At 35.5% G+C, this 18531-nt stretch overlaps 1 protein-coding gene across 1 annotated transcript; it reads right to left on the bottom strand.

Annotated features, from left to right (window-relative positions):
* Window positions 1-4139: 4139 nt before the first annotated feature.
* On the bottom strand, window positions 4140-18004 carry LOC129262328 (DDB1- and CUL4-associated factor 12-like). The gene is made up of 7 exons (XM_064099942.1): window positions 17558-18004; window positions 16025-16240; window positions 14387-14447; window positions 13332-13507; window positions 11889-12111; window positions 11311-11465; window positions 4140-9985 (listed from the first exon to the last, which is right to left on the bottom strand). Exons 1-7 carry the CDS (start codon window positions 17855-17857, stop codon window positions 9830-9832), a joined length of 1287 nt encoding a protein of 428 aa, XP_063956012.1. The 5' UTR covers window positions 17858-18004; the 3' UTR covers window positions 4140-9829.
* Window positions 18005-18531: the final 527 nt, after the last annotated feature.

The following is an 18531-nucleotide window of genomic DNA, read 5'->3' as shown; positions in this document are numbered from 1 at the left end:
GAAGATAGATAGATAGATTGATAGAGAGAGAGAGAACTAGAGAAATACAGATGGATAGATAGAGAGAGAGAGAGACAGAGAAGATTAATAGATAGATACTGTAGTTACATAAATAGATAGATAGATAGATTTATAATTTGAGAGATAGATACATAGACGGATAGAGAGAAAAAGACAGACAGATGGATAGATAGATAGAGAGAATTTGAGAGACAGACAGACAGATGGATAGAGAAAATTCGAGAGATAGATAGACGGATAGAGAGAAACAGAGAGAGAGAAAAAGATAAATAGATAAAAGATAGATAGATAGATAGATAGATAGATAGATAAGATAGATAGATAGATAGATAGATAGATAGATAGATAGATAGATAGATAGATAGATAGATAGATAGATAGATAGATAGATAGATAGATAGATAGATAGATAGATAGATAGATAGATAGATAGATGGGGGAGAGAACTTGAGAGATGGAGAGATGTTATAGATAGATAGATATACTGTATATGGACGGAAAAAGAGAAATAGAGAAAGAGAGAGAAAAAAAGACAGACAGATGGATAGATAGATAGAGGGAGAGAGAGATAGAGAATTTGAAAGATAGATAGATTTTAGATAGATATATAGATAGATAGATAGATAAATAGATAGATAGATAGATAGATAGATAGATAGATAGATAGATAGATAGATAGATAGATAGATAGATAGATAAAGAATGAGAGAGACAGAGAAGATAGACAAATTAACAGATAGATAGATACTGTAGTTACATAGATAGATAGATAGAAGATAGATAGATAGATTGATAGAGAGAGAGAGAACTAGAGAAATACAGATGGATAGATAGAGAGAGAGAGAGACAGAGAAGATTAATAGATAGATACTGTAGTTACATAAATAGATAGATAGATAGATTTATAATTTGAGAGATAGATACATAGACGGATAGAGAGAAAAAGACAGACAGATGGATAGATAGATAGAGAGAATTTGAGAGACAGACAGACAGATGGATAGAGAAAATTCGAGAGATAGATAGACAGAAGATAGATAGATAGAGAGAAATAGAGAAAGACAGACAGATGGATAGATAGATAGAGAGAGGGAGAGAGAGAGAGAGATAGAGAATTTGAGAGATAGGTAGATGTTAGATGGATAGATAGATAAAGAATGAGAGAGACAGAGAAGATATACAAATTAACAGATAGATAGATACAGTAGTTACATAGATAGATAAATAGATAGAAGATAGATAGATAGATAGATAGATGGGGAGAGAACTTGAGAGAGGGAGAGATGTTATAGATAGATAGATATATATGGACGGAAAAAGAGAAATAGGGAAAGAGAGAAAACAAGACAGATGGATAGATAGATAGATAGATAGATAGATAGATAGATAGATAGATAGATAGATAGATAGATAGATAGAGGGAGAGATATAGAGAGAGATAGATAGATAAAGAATGTGAGAGACAGAGAAGATTAACAGATAGATAGATACTGTAGTTACATAGATAGATAGAGATAGAATTTGAGAGATAGATAAATAAATAGATAGAAGATAGATAGAGAGAGAAAGACAGAAAGATGGATAGATAGATAGAGAGAGGGGGAGAGAGAGATAGAGAATTTGAGAGATAGATAGATGTTAGATAGATAAAGAATGAGAGAGACAGAGAAGAGCGACAAATTATCGATAGATACTGCAGTTACATATAGATAGATAGAAGATAGATAGATAGATTGATAGAGAGAGAGAGAACTAGAGAAATAGAGATGGATAGATATATATATATAGAGAGAGAGAGACAGGGAAGATTAATAGATAGATACTGTAGTCACATAAATAGATAGATATATAATTTGAGAGATAGATACATAGACGGATAGAGAGAAAAAGACAGACAGATGGATAGATAGATAGAGAGAGAGAATTTGAGAGACAGACAGACAGATGGATAGAGAGAATTCGAGAGATAGATAGACGGATAGAGAGAAACAGAGAGAGAGAAAAAGACAGACAGATGGATAGATAGAGAGAATTTGAGATATATATATATATATATATATATATATATATATATATATATATATATATATATATATATTGGATTTTATTGCAATAAAAACTATCAAAATACAATCACAAGCAGTCAAAGACTGAAATAAGTGAATGTTTACATACAAATAGAATCATTACAAAATATAAAGTAAACTTTATAAATAAATATCAAATACAATACAAATTCATACAGATAAAAAAGAAATGTATCATAAATAAATACAAAAGGCCAAAAGTAAAGTGTCACCAAAGAAAAAAAAGCGGAATGAAAGATTAAGAAGAAAGAGGTGAGAGAAGGGAAAGAAATTGGGATAAGACAAAGAGAAGGGAAAGCAAGAGGTGGAATTTGAAAGAGAATAGGAGGCAACCTTCAGAAGAAAAAAAAACTCATTATGCAATACAAGACATTTAACAATGGTAACAAGTAAATAAAGTAGTAATTGAATCGAATTGAGCACAAAAAAGGGAAAAGTAGAGCTGAGGAAATAGACTCCCGAAGGAAGTCGAAGCAGTGTTGATATTGCACATGAGTAGATTAACAGATGGATAGAGAGAAATAAAAGAGAGACAGATGGATAGATAGAGAATTTGAGAGATAGATGTTAGATGGATAGATAGATAGACAGATAGATAGGTAGATAGAGAATGAGAGAGACAGAGTAGATAGACAAATTAACAGATAGTGGATAGACAGATATGATAGATATAAGGATAGATATAATATGAAAAAAAGTAATTATGTGTTTTACTTTTCAATATTTTAGCTATTATTCGTTTTCATTCATATAAACGATCATGTGCGATAGTAAAAAAAATCATGAAGCCAACGTATATAGTTCAGCGGAACAACCAAAATACAGAGACTGAAGCTTTTGGTCTATAAGCTCAGCTGCATTTGCACGTATGTTCTAGGATATCTTCGGTGCGGACTTTTGGATCGCGCCCAGCTGATTATGTAAACAAACGTAGACGTAGACTCTTCACTAGTCGCTTTGTGGCTATTTTTCCGGAAAATGCCTTCGCCAGGGTGTAAAACGGAAACGCGCGCGCGGCCAACAACTGACAAGTACATGTATGGTGTTCCTCAAAACTGGTTAAAATTGAAAATGGAAATGAATACCGTACCGGTAACCAGCTGCTATATATATGGCCTGTCAAAAGGCTGTATATTGCTTTCCTTACCCACTAGCGATCACGAGAAACAGGGGCCGCGGAACGAATTTAAAACTGGAAGGGGGTGACTGTACATAAAGTAACAATTTGATCATCATTTTCACGTTTGTGTATTTTTACTGAAAAGTGCCACCCCTCCCCCACAGTTCCATCTTCTTTTAACTTAAAACATCTCTGGAAAACTGAATAACAATATTTTAATATTACAGATGAAAGCCTAGCTGATAAAAAAGTGATGTTTTTTTTATTCTGTTTCAAGCTGTAAACACTATGTTCAACAGAGAGGATAATTGAAGGACGGATCTAGTGGGATATATTCAAAGAAAAAAAAAAGAAAGGGGAGAAATCCATAGAGTAAACATCGATACCCCCTACCGAGTATCTCCTTGATCTCCCATTTCCTCCCCCTCTCTCTCTCCTATCCCCTTCTTCTTCTCCTCCTCCCCCTTCTTTTTTTTCCTCCTCTTTCTTCTTCTTTTTTTTTCTTCTTCTTTTCCTCGTTCTTCTTCCTCCTCCACCTTCTTCTTCTCCTCCTTCGCCCCCTTCACCTTCTTTTCATCATCTTCCTTCTGTGTTTCCCTACTTCTTCAATGTATGATATTTATTTTTAGGAATAATTATATTTCTCTTATGTGACTTGCTTCTTGTATGTAATTTAATTATCATTTCGTTAATGTGAAATGAACACATTTTGATTCAACCTTTGGTTGCGAGGCATCCTCTTTCCCCCGTTCCCTTCCCTTCCCTTTCCCTTCTTTTTCCTCTGTGTCTTACAACTGTTTTAAAATCTAATCTTGAGCTTTAAAAAAAATGATGACTGCCATGCAGGCACTAGCATTTCAAAGCCACAGCTATGGCCACACTTCGCGGACAAATAACTCAATAATATTAACTCCTTTTTGCTTTAGGATGTATTTTATTTATCATATTTACTTGTCTATACATATAATTTACAGAAACTAGAGTTTATATTTACAAATTAACAAATTAATATGAAAAATTGTACACCAATCAAGTCAAAACAAAGCAACATTCTCCAATAAACAATTCTCAATATACAAAGGATACAAGTGTAAAATAAGAAGCATATGATAAAAATAAAATTTACAGGAAAATGTACAAGTATACTACTGATGTACAGAGCTAGATGTATTTTCAATAAGAATGCACAGCATGATATCCCACAAGACTGCATCAACATAAAGTGTAACGTATAAGTCAAGAAATATAGTGCAGACACGTCATTTTTGTAACACAAAGATGTAAACAGCATGTTTGTGGCAATAAATTTATCATATCTTATTTCTTTCTGTTCAATTCCGGAATAAACCTATTACTACATCCTTCTGTTCGAGTGCAAGTTTGCAAAATACTTTGGCTTGTGAATGATGTATAAATAACCTTGTGGAACACCTGTGGAAAACAGCACATGGATCAAGAGCTAAACTGCACCATTTTCTTTGATGGCAATCGAAAGCTCAGAAAGATAAAATTTGAATCATCCTTTTATCAAACTTCCACGATTTTTCTGAAAGAATTTCTACATCTGTGTAGCTCTAGAATGTGGTGCGGTGCCTGCCTGTGGACTGTGCCCATGCATGCATGGCTCACTAGAGTGGTAAAATTGCATTTTGGTCAACAACTGCTTTTTCTATTTCTGTTTGGTTCGATCCAAAATAATAGTAGTCTAATCCTAGTTCGTCTCCACCAACCTTGTCTCTAATAACCAATTGGTCTAATTGCCACAATTCTAAACCATTCACAACTTTGTCTTTAGAAATTGAGTACCCGGTAAGGCTATATCAATTTTGGTCTAATATCTATCCACTTGGTGTATACATATCATATGAGATTAAGTGTTTAGGAACCAAATTTTCATTTGACAAAGTACTGAACATAGAAAAGGTGTTCATTAAACATTCAGAATAGAGACTAAATGACAATTATTAGGTCTAGACCAAGTGATTGTTAGACCGTGCGATGGTTGGACCACAAACAGAAACTAGACCAATTCGATAGCAGACCAAGTGGGTTAAGCCGTGATGGTGTTAGATGATCTGAGAATTAGACCACCTGTTCGTAGACCAATTGGATACAAATATGACCCATTAATCTATTGGAGACTATATAGCACATATTTTTCATAGACTCAAGGTTACTGAATGAAGCACATTAACATAGGCTCAAGACAAATTCAAAGAGTACAATATTGTTGTTTTTCTGCAGTCAATAAAAAACAATATATTTGACGTGTTCCTCACAGAATAAATACCATATTTTTCAACTATGGTAGTTAGCACGTGTGACTTCATTACAACAGTACTAAGCACTAAGATCAAATCATTGAGAAACATGTAATTGGTTTGCTTTCTAACATTGACGGCAAATGATTGAGAAATGGTTCATGAGCACATTAAAATGTCATTTTCTCTCCATTAAAGAAATTAACCTGCAAAAATATCCATTGTGATGATTTAAGTCTTGAATTAGAATTAAGTAAAACTTTTCATTTTTGGCATATCAAAGCCAAAAATCCAATATGGTTCACTAAACGCCAGGTCGAGTTTCTAATACATGATTTTCTAGCACTCAAGACTCTACTAAAATACATTATACTCACAAACAAGTGAAAGTAAATAGATTACCGTACTAGTATTTCATTTTATGACCAAATCCACAGTTCCAACATGGAGGTAGAAAGAAATGGTTCCACTCAAAAATTGTTTTACTAGTCACATGTTCACTAGAAAAGAAGTCAGCTTTAAAATTCCATATATTTTGTGATATTTTCACCATCGGATAGATACATATTTGAATATTAGAAGTTATACAGAGAAAACAGAAGTTTTATCAATTGTATCATAAATTATTGATTTTTCCAGTTTAATTTACATGCACATCAACCTTCACCATGATAGGTACAAGAAAGATTATTCATTTTAGTTACCTTTTCATTCAAATTACTTCAACGTTTTGTTTATTTGAAGATATACATGTACATGTCTTGTTCCCTTACTTTGTTTAAAATTGCTACATATAGACTACAAAAATAATATGATAGTACATGGATATATGCTATATATTTCTATACTTTCTAATATCATAACTTGAGGCAAGTACTACTTTACACAAGTGGCATGAATATCTTGCACAAGGATGACGGTGCCAAGTGGGGTTTTGAACCCTACAGGCAACAGCCTTGGATAGAAAGTGTATAAAATGCATTGTGGTTCACAATCTTGCCATATTTGATAGCATACAGAAGGGCTTTCAAACAAACATTTTAAGATCAGTTTTGCAATGAAAATGGTTTTACAATGTTGAATACAGTAATCTACCCCATTCCATATACAGCAATCACATCTTTTTAAGTTGACTTTAATCCCCTTGCCAGAGACCTCATTCTAGCATTCAAGCATTCAAGTTGAACCATACTACATCCAGTGCAGATCAATTACACACATGGAAGCAGCTTGTATAGTGTTCACTCGTATTCTGTATTCACCAACAAACCAAAGTGATTTACAATGGCATGTAGAATTGTAGCCAAATACTGCAAAGTTAAACCCAAGATCACATTGTATGGCAACACTCCATGATCAATTGTCTTCTACCAATGTACGATAAGATACATGTACTACCAAAAGACAGCTTCATTAATGTGTCGCCAACCACAAGGTGCAAGTAAATTTTACACAGCGTATGTCCTAACTTATTCCTAAATGTAGTAACATGCATATCACAAAGTTATCACCTTCCACAAAACTTGCTAACATCGAAGCCTACATGCGCATTTACCAATCGTAGTCTGACATAAAGAAATCTATACTTGTCTTAATATCAGAGTATAAACACATACTGCTCACAAGTACTGTTTCAGTCTGCGACAGCGATGTTCACTGAGTATGTCCTGATATTTGAACAAAGTATTTGTACACGAATTTCAACACTTTGAACTGCATTGCATATTTAGAAATGTGGGATATACAAGTATTCCCCAAAGTTGCAATTTACAAAGCAAGCAGCATACTTTAAATGCACAACTGCAGACGGTGACACATCTATCAATGCGGAGTCGAATTCATAGAATTCATGTAGATAAAAAGTCTATGTGATACCGTAATAATCATACAGAATATATTTACTGGGCAAGTATAGAGAACATTTAGGCACCTCAACAATTGAATGACAATGGAAGGCAAACAATATCAAAAAAGGTAAACACCACGGCGCTGCCCTGTGCGCTTTATCATTTGTGGTTACCATGATGATAATACGGACTATGTCCTTGCTGCACTCATAAAAGTAGAGCTACTTCTGAATGCAATTTTTATCACAGTCCAAACTATTCTGATCCAGACACAGTCCGGACCATTTGGGGTGAATTCATAAAAGAGTATTAGGATTCACGCTACCTGCTATACTCCAATTAGGATCGATTTTCTCAAGATTTTCACAACATTTTTGGCATTCCCTCTTCAGCCCTACACTGTCATTTATGGTAATAAAGAATTGCAGAGCTACAAGAATTCAAGTTCAGTTAAGTCACCATATTGGCATGAAGAGATTAAAAGGCAGACTTGGGTAACTTGTCAGAAGTCTGTGCAGCGTCATTTGGCAGGAATCCCAACTATAAACCTGTTAGGGCCGAATTCAGAAAGGTGGTTTTGAAAACCATCTGTCGAACCCATGGTTTATGCAGATTTCCTTTATGAATCAAGCTTAATTTAATGGCCAATGCTGATGCACTCTTGTCAGTCACAGTGCGCCAAATTGACGCCTGCTGCCATCGTTAAGCATGCAACTTTATTCATGAGTCCACTGTTTTCAAGATTGGACTCATTAATTCAAAACAGTGGACTTATGAATAAAATAGCGTAGATAACCACGGCAACAGTCGTCAATTTGGCACACCATTTTTCAATATACGTGGTAAATTAAGCATAATTTAGACAAGAAATCTGCATTTATAAACCATGGGTTCAACTGACAGTTTTAAAAACCACCTTTGCGAATTTGGGCCTTACGAGTCTTTGCATTGCAGCTTTCCCCGCTCCCAACTTTGTTGTGTATGATATGATTTTAAAAAAAATGAAAAGATCATTTCACAGATCAATGTTGAAACAGCGCAAGCATTCATACAGCGGCAATGATCCCACTTACATGAAGGTTTTGACATCTAATGCATCCAATTTTGCAAATACGAAAAGTAAAGATTAAAGGAGCTAGCGTGGAATGAGGTCCTCATAATCATTTACAAAGAGCCACTTTGTAAACCAGGTCTTTGTCAAGGTCAAAAGCAACATGAGACCCTAACCAGTCTCATACTAACAACAATAACTAATTATCCATTTCTTTTTCAAATATGAAATGAGGAAATAAAATAAACAGTTTGATTGACAACAAAATATGTATAAATATATTGATATAATTACAAGTTGATAAATATGTAGAAGTAACTAGAAATATAAAACAATGAACATGAGAAAAAAATTAATAATAATTGAAACAAAGAACAAACAATAAATATGAATGCATATATGTTTCACAATATCATGCCATAGAATTTTCATGTAAAACTAAAAAAAATAGAGGCTTCTAGTTGTTATGACTGTGGAATACCAATATTCATCATGTGTTTTGTCATGGCCATTGTCATTGCCACTCTTTCTGTCGGTTTCTGATGACGAAAGTAGAATATCTTATAAGTGTACTTCTCAACAGAATGTTCAATTTCCACTTTTAATGCATAGCAAAGAATTTGGGGATACAATAAATCGAAGAGTTAAGTGTTACTCTAAATCTATTGAAACTAGGGCCTAGTCAAACCAACCAGATCATTGGACAGTACATATTGACTTTTATACGAACAGCTTTTACACAATGGCCTCCAGAAGATATTTTTTTACATGTATTTTGTTGTATTTTTATTATATTTTTATTGTATTTTTTATTATACATTCCATTGGGTTTTGATTATTATTGTTTGATAATTTGATAATAGATTCAGCATAATTTTGTACACTTTCTATGCTCACAGGGATCACTCAACTTTAATAAGCTAAAGACACCTGGGAAGAAGCATTCATGAAATAAAGGGTCTGTGATTACACTGAGAAATGTTACAAGCTACTGTAAATCCTTGCATCTGATTGGCTAGGAGCAAATTTTAAGTAAATTTTTACTTGTAAGTGTCTGAGTCCTTGCATGATGCAAATACACATACATAATACAATCAGGTATAAAAATAGGCATAGGAATAGGCATAATAATAGGCATTTTAAATGGGATATATTATTACAAAGCTCCAGTGAAATTAAATCAATTAAAAATGAAATCAAGTGAAAAAAAAAAACTTGCCACCAAGATTATTTGCAACACTGCGAAAGCTGCGCATGAAGTAGATCGCTCACTTTCTAATCAGACCTTCCGCTAGAAAATGCCCAATGACATACATTGTTCCAGGGCACAGTAAATACCAATCACACAGATGTTGACTACTGGTGTGGTACCACGGAAGGAATCTAACCGTTGCTTCTCCTTTCTTCTTCAATGTGACTAGGCGGTGGTTGACAGGAGCCCTCTAATGCCACAAACCGGCATAGTTTCCAGAAAGACCGGATGGCAATGGACCGCCTGCTACGAAGAGCCTGGTCCCAGACTTGTCGTACCGATGGGTGTACACAGCATTTGGATGGTTGGACTCGCTGAAGAACTGATGGAAGAGGGAATCTCGATGCTGATCGGGGGAACAGAGAAAATTGCAATGAAGACAATTATGGATAGAGAAATTAGAAAAGGCTTGATGTGATTAGCAGTCTGTCTAACAATATGAGATTTACATGTAGGTGGATTCATCCGGTGAATTGCCAATTCGTCTACTGCCAACTCGTCCACTCACCACATGGTCTGCCTTCATTTATTTAATTCATTCCGTCCAACATTTCATCTAACAATCATTTGGTCCAATCATCACTTCGCACCATATCGTCTCTTAATAACCAGTTGGTCTAATATCTATTTCATTTTAATTAATCTTGCACAATTAGCACTTAGTCCAATTAGACCAAATGGTATATGGATTAAATGGCTATTGGACCAACTGATTACCGTATTAGGCAAAATGGTGAGTGGATGAATTGGCATTATACATATTGGAAATAAAACATTCATCCAACAATATACACTGCTAGAGGTTCCTCTCCTCTCAATCCATTAATCAACTTGGTAGTTTTGTTAGATATTTTGTGTTATAGGGATTGACCTTTGAAAGGTCTTGAGGCCTATTGTTAATCCCACCACTTTCTGATATTTACTCTATTTATAAAGTACCCTTTGGAATTCGTGTTTGAATGTATTTTTTAATGTGTTTTTATGCTATTGTACCTGTATTTTTATCAGATTGTGGAAAATAAATAAATCTCAATCTAAATCATCTATTATAATTGCTAATATACAGCAACAGGGGTGAATTAAAAACAATACTTAATGGATTCTCAACTGCATGCAGTCAAATGTTATGCCTCTGCCTTTACTAGTCCAAGAATATACTACAAACCTAACTTATACAATTTCTAATAATGACCTCCATGATCTTTGCTCTTGTGACCAAACAATACATCAACCCTCACTCACATATTATATGTGACCCAAGTTTGCAATCTATCCCTCAACTATCCCTCAAATTGAAAAAAATAAAATTGAATTGAACTACAGTAAGAACAAGATATATTGATGATTTCTGTGACCTTTGACCTCATGACCTGAAAATCCAATGCCCTGAATGAAATGGCCTATGAAGATCATCATTGCTAGGAACCAATCAGAAGTGCTCTTTCAAATTAGCAATTAATTGCTAACCTTTGTGTTACTGGGCCCAGATCACTGTCACACCAATGGGAGACATTGAAAGTTTATCCGTGAAACGATTCCTCAATTATTGCGAGAATGAGCGCATGACAGACAAACAGACTGACAGACAACCTGAAAACACAATCACGCCTCTCGCAGCAACCAATGGTGGATGAAGGCATTAAAAAAAAGAAAGAGCAATGAATTACTCACCAGAAATCCTTTTCCAGTGTATAACTTCACAGGCATGGTCCTTCCATCGACATCTTTCTCAATGAAATGACCCGCTCTCAGCTCAAAGAACATGAGAGCACCTTGACCGGTACCAACTGTCAGCACTCCATCCTTAAAGCTCACTGACCGCACACCTAGATGAAAAAAATGAAACGGAGATTAAATATGACAGCATTCCTAGATTGGAAACAAATACAACTGATAAAATATGAGTGTGACATTACATTTTATAAGGAAATAAATCTAATGCTCCCCAGGGAGTGGAGAAAGTGCATACGTTGTCTGCCGGCATGCCAGGATCCGATGACCAGGGTAATAATATATCTGTAAAGTGCTTAGAGACGTCATTCCGATGTATAAAGCGCTACATGTATATAAAAGCGGATTATTATCAATATTAATCAAATCTGATATGTGACATATTCATATGCTTGAATAACAAGACATGAGCTGTGACTGTGAGGAGTAGTGCAAATCAAATTACACTTTCATTGCAGAGACCCTTTAAGTCAACTTATCAAGCAAGCAAGCAAAAAAAGAAATTAAATGATACATACCGCTTCCCCTCTCCTTAGAGTGAACCGATGCCACACATCTCCCATTCCGAGAGTCTAGGAAGGTGACATGAGACTGGGAACCAACAGCATAAAGAGAGTGGTCTTGTGATAGGGCTATACAGACATTCTCCTCACAGTATGGCAAGCGTCTGCTGTGGACTTTCCGGAACCCTCTCAAGTCCCACAGGTGGATAAAACCGTTGGCCGACAATGAGGCTAATTCCTGGATAATACAAACAAAAGTGAAATAATTACTAGAAATAGAGCACATCTTCCTTCACCTTGTTAGGTGCTCAAGGCGCTAGATTACCGCGGCTAAACTGGTCTACCCTTATCAGTGCTCACAGCCTATTGAGGAATTACTTCCTGCCCATTACATACATTAAAATGAGAATTTTTATTTTGTGTGATAAAATAAGAAGAAAAAGGAAACATCACCCACCCAATTCATAACAGTATGCATCTAACCATTCTCACAAATCACACATGTAGCCAACCTTTAAAATTCATAAATTTTTATCAGATTTTGGAAGAAATTTTAGTCATTTTACTCACTGCTTTTCACTCTATTTATTCACACTTCATTACCTTCAGCGTGAAGTAACCAACTAAATGGTGAAAATAATACAATTCCTAAAATACTTCATAACCTACATGTACATGTACTGCTAAATCTGCAACATTGGACGAGCTTGAAGGGATGGTCCAGACTGGAAATATTTATATCTCATTAAATAGAGTAAAATTCACACAGCAAAATGCTGAAAATTTGATCAAAATCGGATGACAAAAAACAAAGTTATTGAATTTTAAAGATTTGCATTATTCCGGTGAAACAGTTCCAGGCATGTCTTTATGGATAGTCATTAGGTGGGCTGATGATGTCATATCCCCACTTGTTCTTTTGTATTTTATTATATAAAATTAGGTTTATTCAAAAATTTTCTACCAAGAACTAAGACAATTGGATTGACATTAGATATTTATTGCCCCAACTTATTTCATCATAATGGAGACACATTATTTACACATACTAATGAAAAATTAAACATTTCTAATTTCATGTAATAACATAAGAAAAAGGAAAGTGGGGATGTGACATCATCAGCCCACCTAATGAATATTCATGACGATGTGCATATAACTGTTTTCACAAAATATTGATAAACTTTAAAATTCAATAACTTCGTTATTTGTTATCCGATTTTGATGAAATTTTCAGCATTTTGCTCTCTGAATTCTACTCTATTAATTTAGATATAAATATTTTCAGCCCAGACCATCCCTTTAACATTGCAGTGAATGGGGATTTTCTGGGCATTTAAAAAAAATTTCCCAAGCCTCTTTTGGGCGTTTTGGGACAATATCACCCCGTGCCCACTGTAATTTTTTCTGCACCCATGAAGTTCCACAAGGATTAAGGAAGGGACACCGTATGCTCACCTTCGTTTGCGGGCTGTATTCCAAGGCCCTTACTTTCTCATTTCTCTCACTAGACCGTAACCCAATGGGGAAGATGGATTCGTAGGATGGCACTGTGGCTGTTTCGTTGGTGTCTTGGACCCGGTCACACAGTTCTTGACTGACAGACCAGATAGAAAGCTGCGAATCTCTTGAACCTGGTTATCGACAATTCAAATTGATAGAAAAAAAACGTAATGACGACTGCACGATGTGACAATAGTATCAAAATATAATCAAAGCACCTACACAGAATGACTTGTTCTTTGCTGCAAGATCAGATTCTAAATCATTTTATTCATCAGTTGAAATCTGATCTAGATTACAATAATAGCATTTGAATGAAAGGTCTATCTAAAGGTAATTCACACCCACTACATTATAAAAAAAACAAAATAAATTTGGGGCATATAAAAAAGCACAAGAGCTGGGACCCATTTCATAAAACAGGTTATAATATCAACTTAGCAGTAACAATTTAAAGCTACTTATATCATTTAATTTCTTTGGCTGATAGGAAACCTGTTATAGATGCTGTGCATTTATTATTATAACAAGTCTTTATGAAAAAGGACCCAGATCTTCAGTCATTTGTAAAGTAGCGTATAGCTTAGAAACAGCTTTATGGAACACTCGGCAGTTTATATGTACTGTACATGTAAATACCTTTCATTCGCAATCAAACATACTCCATAATGATAATAAAAAAAAATTTACATTCGCATAAGACCATTCATCTGTATAAGACCTACGATACAGGGACAGCTATTTTCATATTACCTGTAAACCAAAACATAATTTTTTTTTGTTCTTTACTTTGCATGAGCAAATTTACTCAATTTACCTTTTCAAAACAGAATTTCTGTTTTTACGGTGCACATTTACAATACTATGTCAAAAAGGAAGTTTTATTTTAGATCAAGTTTGAAACAGAATTACAGCTTTCCAGGAACGGGAAAAGACACTTTTGTAATTGGAAAATCACTTTCTCTACAAATGCTTCAAAGAAGATTCACAAAGATGCCCCATGCACTTACCTGCAACTAAGTATTGGTCATCTAACCATACAACTGAGAACATCCAGTCCTTGTGGCAATTCTGAAGAAGAAAAAAAGGTAGAATAAATTACTACCAATTAACATTTGGGGTAGTAACAACATGCACACTTGCACAGGGAATAATGTCACTTCTCAAATTTGATTTAACATTTCTGATTGTTAGATACAAATTTGCAACTACAGGTATGCTCTGTACAATCCTATGTAAAAATTTAAAACTTTGTAGTGTTGCAGTAAAAAATAGAAATAAATAAATAAAATGGGGAGCCAATTGCGATGTGATAACAGGAAATTTATTCCTCGATGCAGATGTTTTGGTTGATATCTTGATATGGTTCAAAACTTCAAATCAGCCCGGACTCCCCCTGAGTTTGTTGAAAGAAAGGCTTATGAAGGCTGAACTTGCAACATCAATACCACTGCAAATGCACAATCTACATGAACAACAATTGCAGCATACTGTAGTCAATCTACATGTACATGTATGTATGGTCTCCACATCAAGATTATACAGAACTGACTTCTGAACGCCTGGTATCTCATTGACTTGGACAAAAAAATGATGCTGATTTTGTCGCAGCATATCTGAATGAACAGCTATTGAACAAAGGTGCACTGATGCGCCAAAAATATTTAAAACAAGTGGAATGCCTCTGGCCGTCTCACCTGCATCATGCGATTCAATATAGCAGCAGAGCTGACTTTGAAAACTACTATCAAATAATTATTCACAAAAAACACCATTCATATAATGAAACAATACTACGTTCATTGACATTTGACCTTGATCATGTGACCTAAAACTTGTCAGTGAAACTTGATTACCCCTATATCCACATTTTATTTGAAAGTAATGACAGCAATCTAATAATTACCTCTAAAATGGCCAAAGTTCAATGACCTTACATGACCTTTGACCTTGATCATGTGACACGAAACTTGCACAGGATGTTCAGTGATACTTGATTACTCTTATGTCCAAGTTTCATGAATCAGATCCATAACCTTTCAAAGTTATGATGGTAATTCAACAGATACCCCCATTATGGCCAAAGTTCATTGACCTTTGACCTTGGTCATGTGACCTGAAATGCGCACAGGATGTTCAATGATACTTGATTACTCTTATGTCTAAGTTTTATGAACTAGACCAATAAACTTTCAAAGTAATGATGGTAATTCAACAAATACCCCCAACTTGGCCAAAGTTCATTGACCTTAAATGACCTTTGACCTTAATCATGTGACCTGAAACTTGCACAGGATGTTCAGCGATACTTGATTACTCTTATGTTCAAGTTTCATGAATCAGATTCATAAACATTCAAAGTTATGATGGTAATTCAACAGATACCCCCAATTTGGCCAAAGTTCATTGACCCTAAATGACCTTTGACCTTGGTTATGTGACCTGAAACTCAGGCAGGATGTTCAGTAATACTTGATTAACCTTTTGGCCAAGTTTCATGAACTAGGTCCATATACTTTCTAAGTTATGCTGTCATTTCAAAAACTTAACCTTGGGTTAAGATTTGGTGTTGACGCCGCCTCCGCCGTCGGAAAAGCGTCTCACTCTGCTATGCAGGTGAGACAAAAACTGTAAAATTTGTGACTTACCTGCCCTACGCAGACGGGATCAAACGTGGGTAACTGGTATACACCAATGTTGTTTGGGTTGTCTGCCCCTGTCGCTAGGAGGGTACCGCTGGGGTTGATGGATATGCTGTGGATACCACTGTTGTTCATTGGTAATGTCTCTGGCTTTTTGCTTGGGAGACTACGGAGCATCGGGATGGATACTTGGTGGTTGAGGTTCAAGTCTAACGCCATCAACTAGCAAAGGAAAAAGTTTTTACAAGACGCATGTACATGTTGCACCCTTATTGTGACCTCATTCATTTGCATCACTAATTTGCATTAAATCCTGAGAGATTGATCGAGCAGTGTATAACCAGTGCATTTAAATCTGTTTCTCTTTCATAGTGAGTAAAACCTTGTAAAGAACTACTGATTAATTCTTATTCTTCTCTAGACTTGGGATAGATCACTCAGTTTAATATTTCTTTAGTTTTTCAATCATCACTCGCAGCCTGTCTCATCTTGCAATGTAAATGTGTTTTGGGGAAAAAGTGGTATACCTAAAAGCCTCTCATGATAATAGGAGTGGGCTATACGGGGTAATTTCAATATGACAACAGTTTTTTTTCATTCCTTGTAATGTATCTCAACATGAAATGACAATATTTTTTGTCTCGGGTCCGAGAAAAAGTGTGCCGGGCCAAAATCCAAAATGGCCGCCAAAACCCCCCAAAATCACAGTTTTGGCCACAACATTTTTATTTGGTGGTCAATTTCTCTGGTTTTGGTGTCTATTCATATGTTTTAGGGGGCAGGCAATTTGTTTTTCCTATAATTAGTACTTTTAAACCATTATTTGTAGAGTTAAAAGGTAATTATACCTAAATTTACCCATTTTTGTAGCCTTTTTTCAGCCAAAAAGTAGGTTTTATCATCCTGGGGTTCTGGGATATTAGATGGTACGAGGTCAACAATAGCAAGCAGCTTCATATAGCTACCAAAGTTTTGATAAATTGTAATGTTTTCTATTGTCTTAGGGCCACAAAATTTGCTTTGCAGGCTACCAAAAATATGAAATTGGTCGGGCCACCGAGAAAAAAAGTAAGTGTGGAGCCTTATTTTATTAAGGCAGATTTCTTTCATAAATTATGCTTAATTCCCCCCGTATAATAAACAATGTCCCATGCTGATGCACACTTTTGTCACTGTTTACTAAATTGATGCCTGTTCCAGTCACTGAGCATGATATTTTATTCATGAGTCTACTGTTTTGAAGAGTGGACTCATTAATTCAAAACAGTTGACTCATGAATGAAATAGCGTGGAAAACCAGGCAACAGGCATCAATTTGGCGCAATATGATAAGTGAGCATCGGCATTGGACATTCTTCAATATATGCAGAAAATTTATATTTGAGTTCTTAAGCTCCTGTGCTAGTGAATTCCACAGGGCTGGTCTGGCATGAGCAAAGGCTTGATAACCCCAGGATTTTTTAGATAGTGGAATATGTAAAAGACCTGATTGGGATGATCACATTGTGCGTACAGGGAATACAGAGGGATGTCACTCACTCTATTGCACTTGGTTCCAATGACTACTTGATGATCTGAAATCCATTCCGAAGCAAAGATCTTATTGATTTCGCCAACTGGAATCTCCCGCTCCGAGAGCACGTGGGGAAGTCTGCGGGTGGTCAGGTTACAGATAACCTTCCTCCGGTGCTTCGCATGTCCGATTGTTCTGCTTCGAATATGGTGGAAGACAGAGGCACTCTCAGGGTCGCCTGCGCCCATCCATTCTCCGCGGTGTCTTTCGGTCAGGGCTGCTGCGGCAGATTTCCTACTCGAGGCTGCATCCTCATTTGACTGCATTCTATAGAGTTCCTTTTTACTCTCTTGTCTCTTCCAATTAGTTCAAGCCTTCAATATCACTCTTACTGATCAGGATGACAAGGACCTTTATTCATGATTTTTCGTTGATCACAACTGCCTTATTATATCATCAAGTTTTGCAGTACCTACAAGTAGAAAGAAAAGACCAACAGGAAGTCAAAGGGAAGATCAAGCAAGCTTCCTTTTGGTGAATCTCAAATATGTGGAAACAACTAATATAATGTATTAATGTAAGCAGACTTAATTTTTGATAAAGGACTTTCCAAGTATCAATTGCCACTGCTACGAAGACAACACGCAATTGTATTTAATCCTTTTCTCCAAATGTGCCACAAAATGGTGCTCATAAGAAGAATAAGTGGCATAAATATGGATGCTCCAAAAATATTTAATGCTGAATGACAAGAAAACTGAATAATTGTTGGTCATTGGTATACCATGTCAGGTTTTGAAATTTGGGGGCCACAGTTCATTGTTGGTGACTCGGTCAGAACTCCATCCGATATTGCCAGAAAACTTGGTGCATTCTTCGAGTACTCAATTAAAAAAAGAATCAAGAATATTTAAAGATCTGCTTATTTCATGACCTATAATTTGAGACATTTGTATTTTGTTACCAGGACCAAGGCTCGACATTAGCAGTGGCCCAGGGC

The sequence above is a fragment of the Lytechinus pictus genome, chromosome 5 (assembly GCF_037042905.1).
Source record: "Lytechinus pictus isolate F3 Inbred chromosome 5, Lp3.0, whole genome shotgun sequence".
Classification (NCBI taxonomy): Eukaryota; Metazoa; Echinodermata; class Echinoidea; order Temnopleuroida; family Toxopneustidae; genus Lytechinus; species Lytechinus pictus.
Note: the sequence above shows the minus strand (reverse complement) of the source record. Positions and strands in the feature narration are given on the sequence as shown.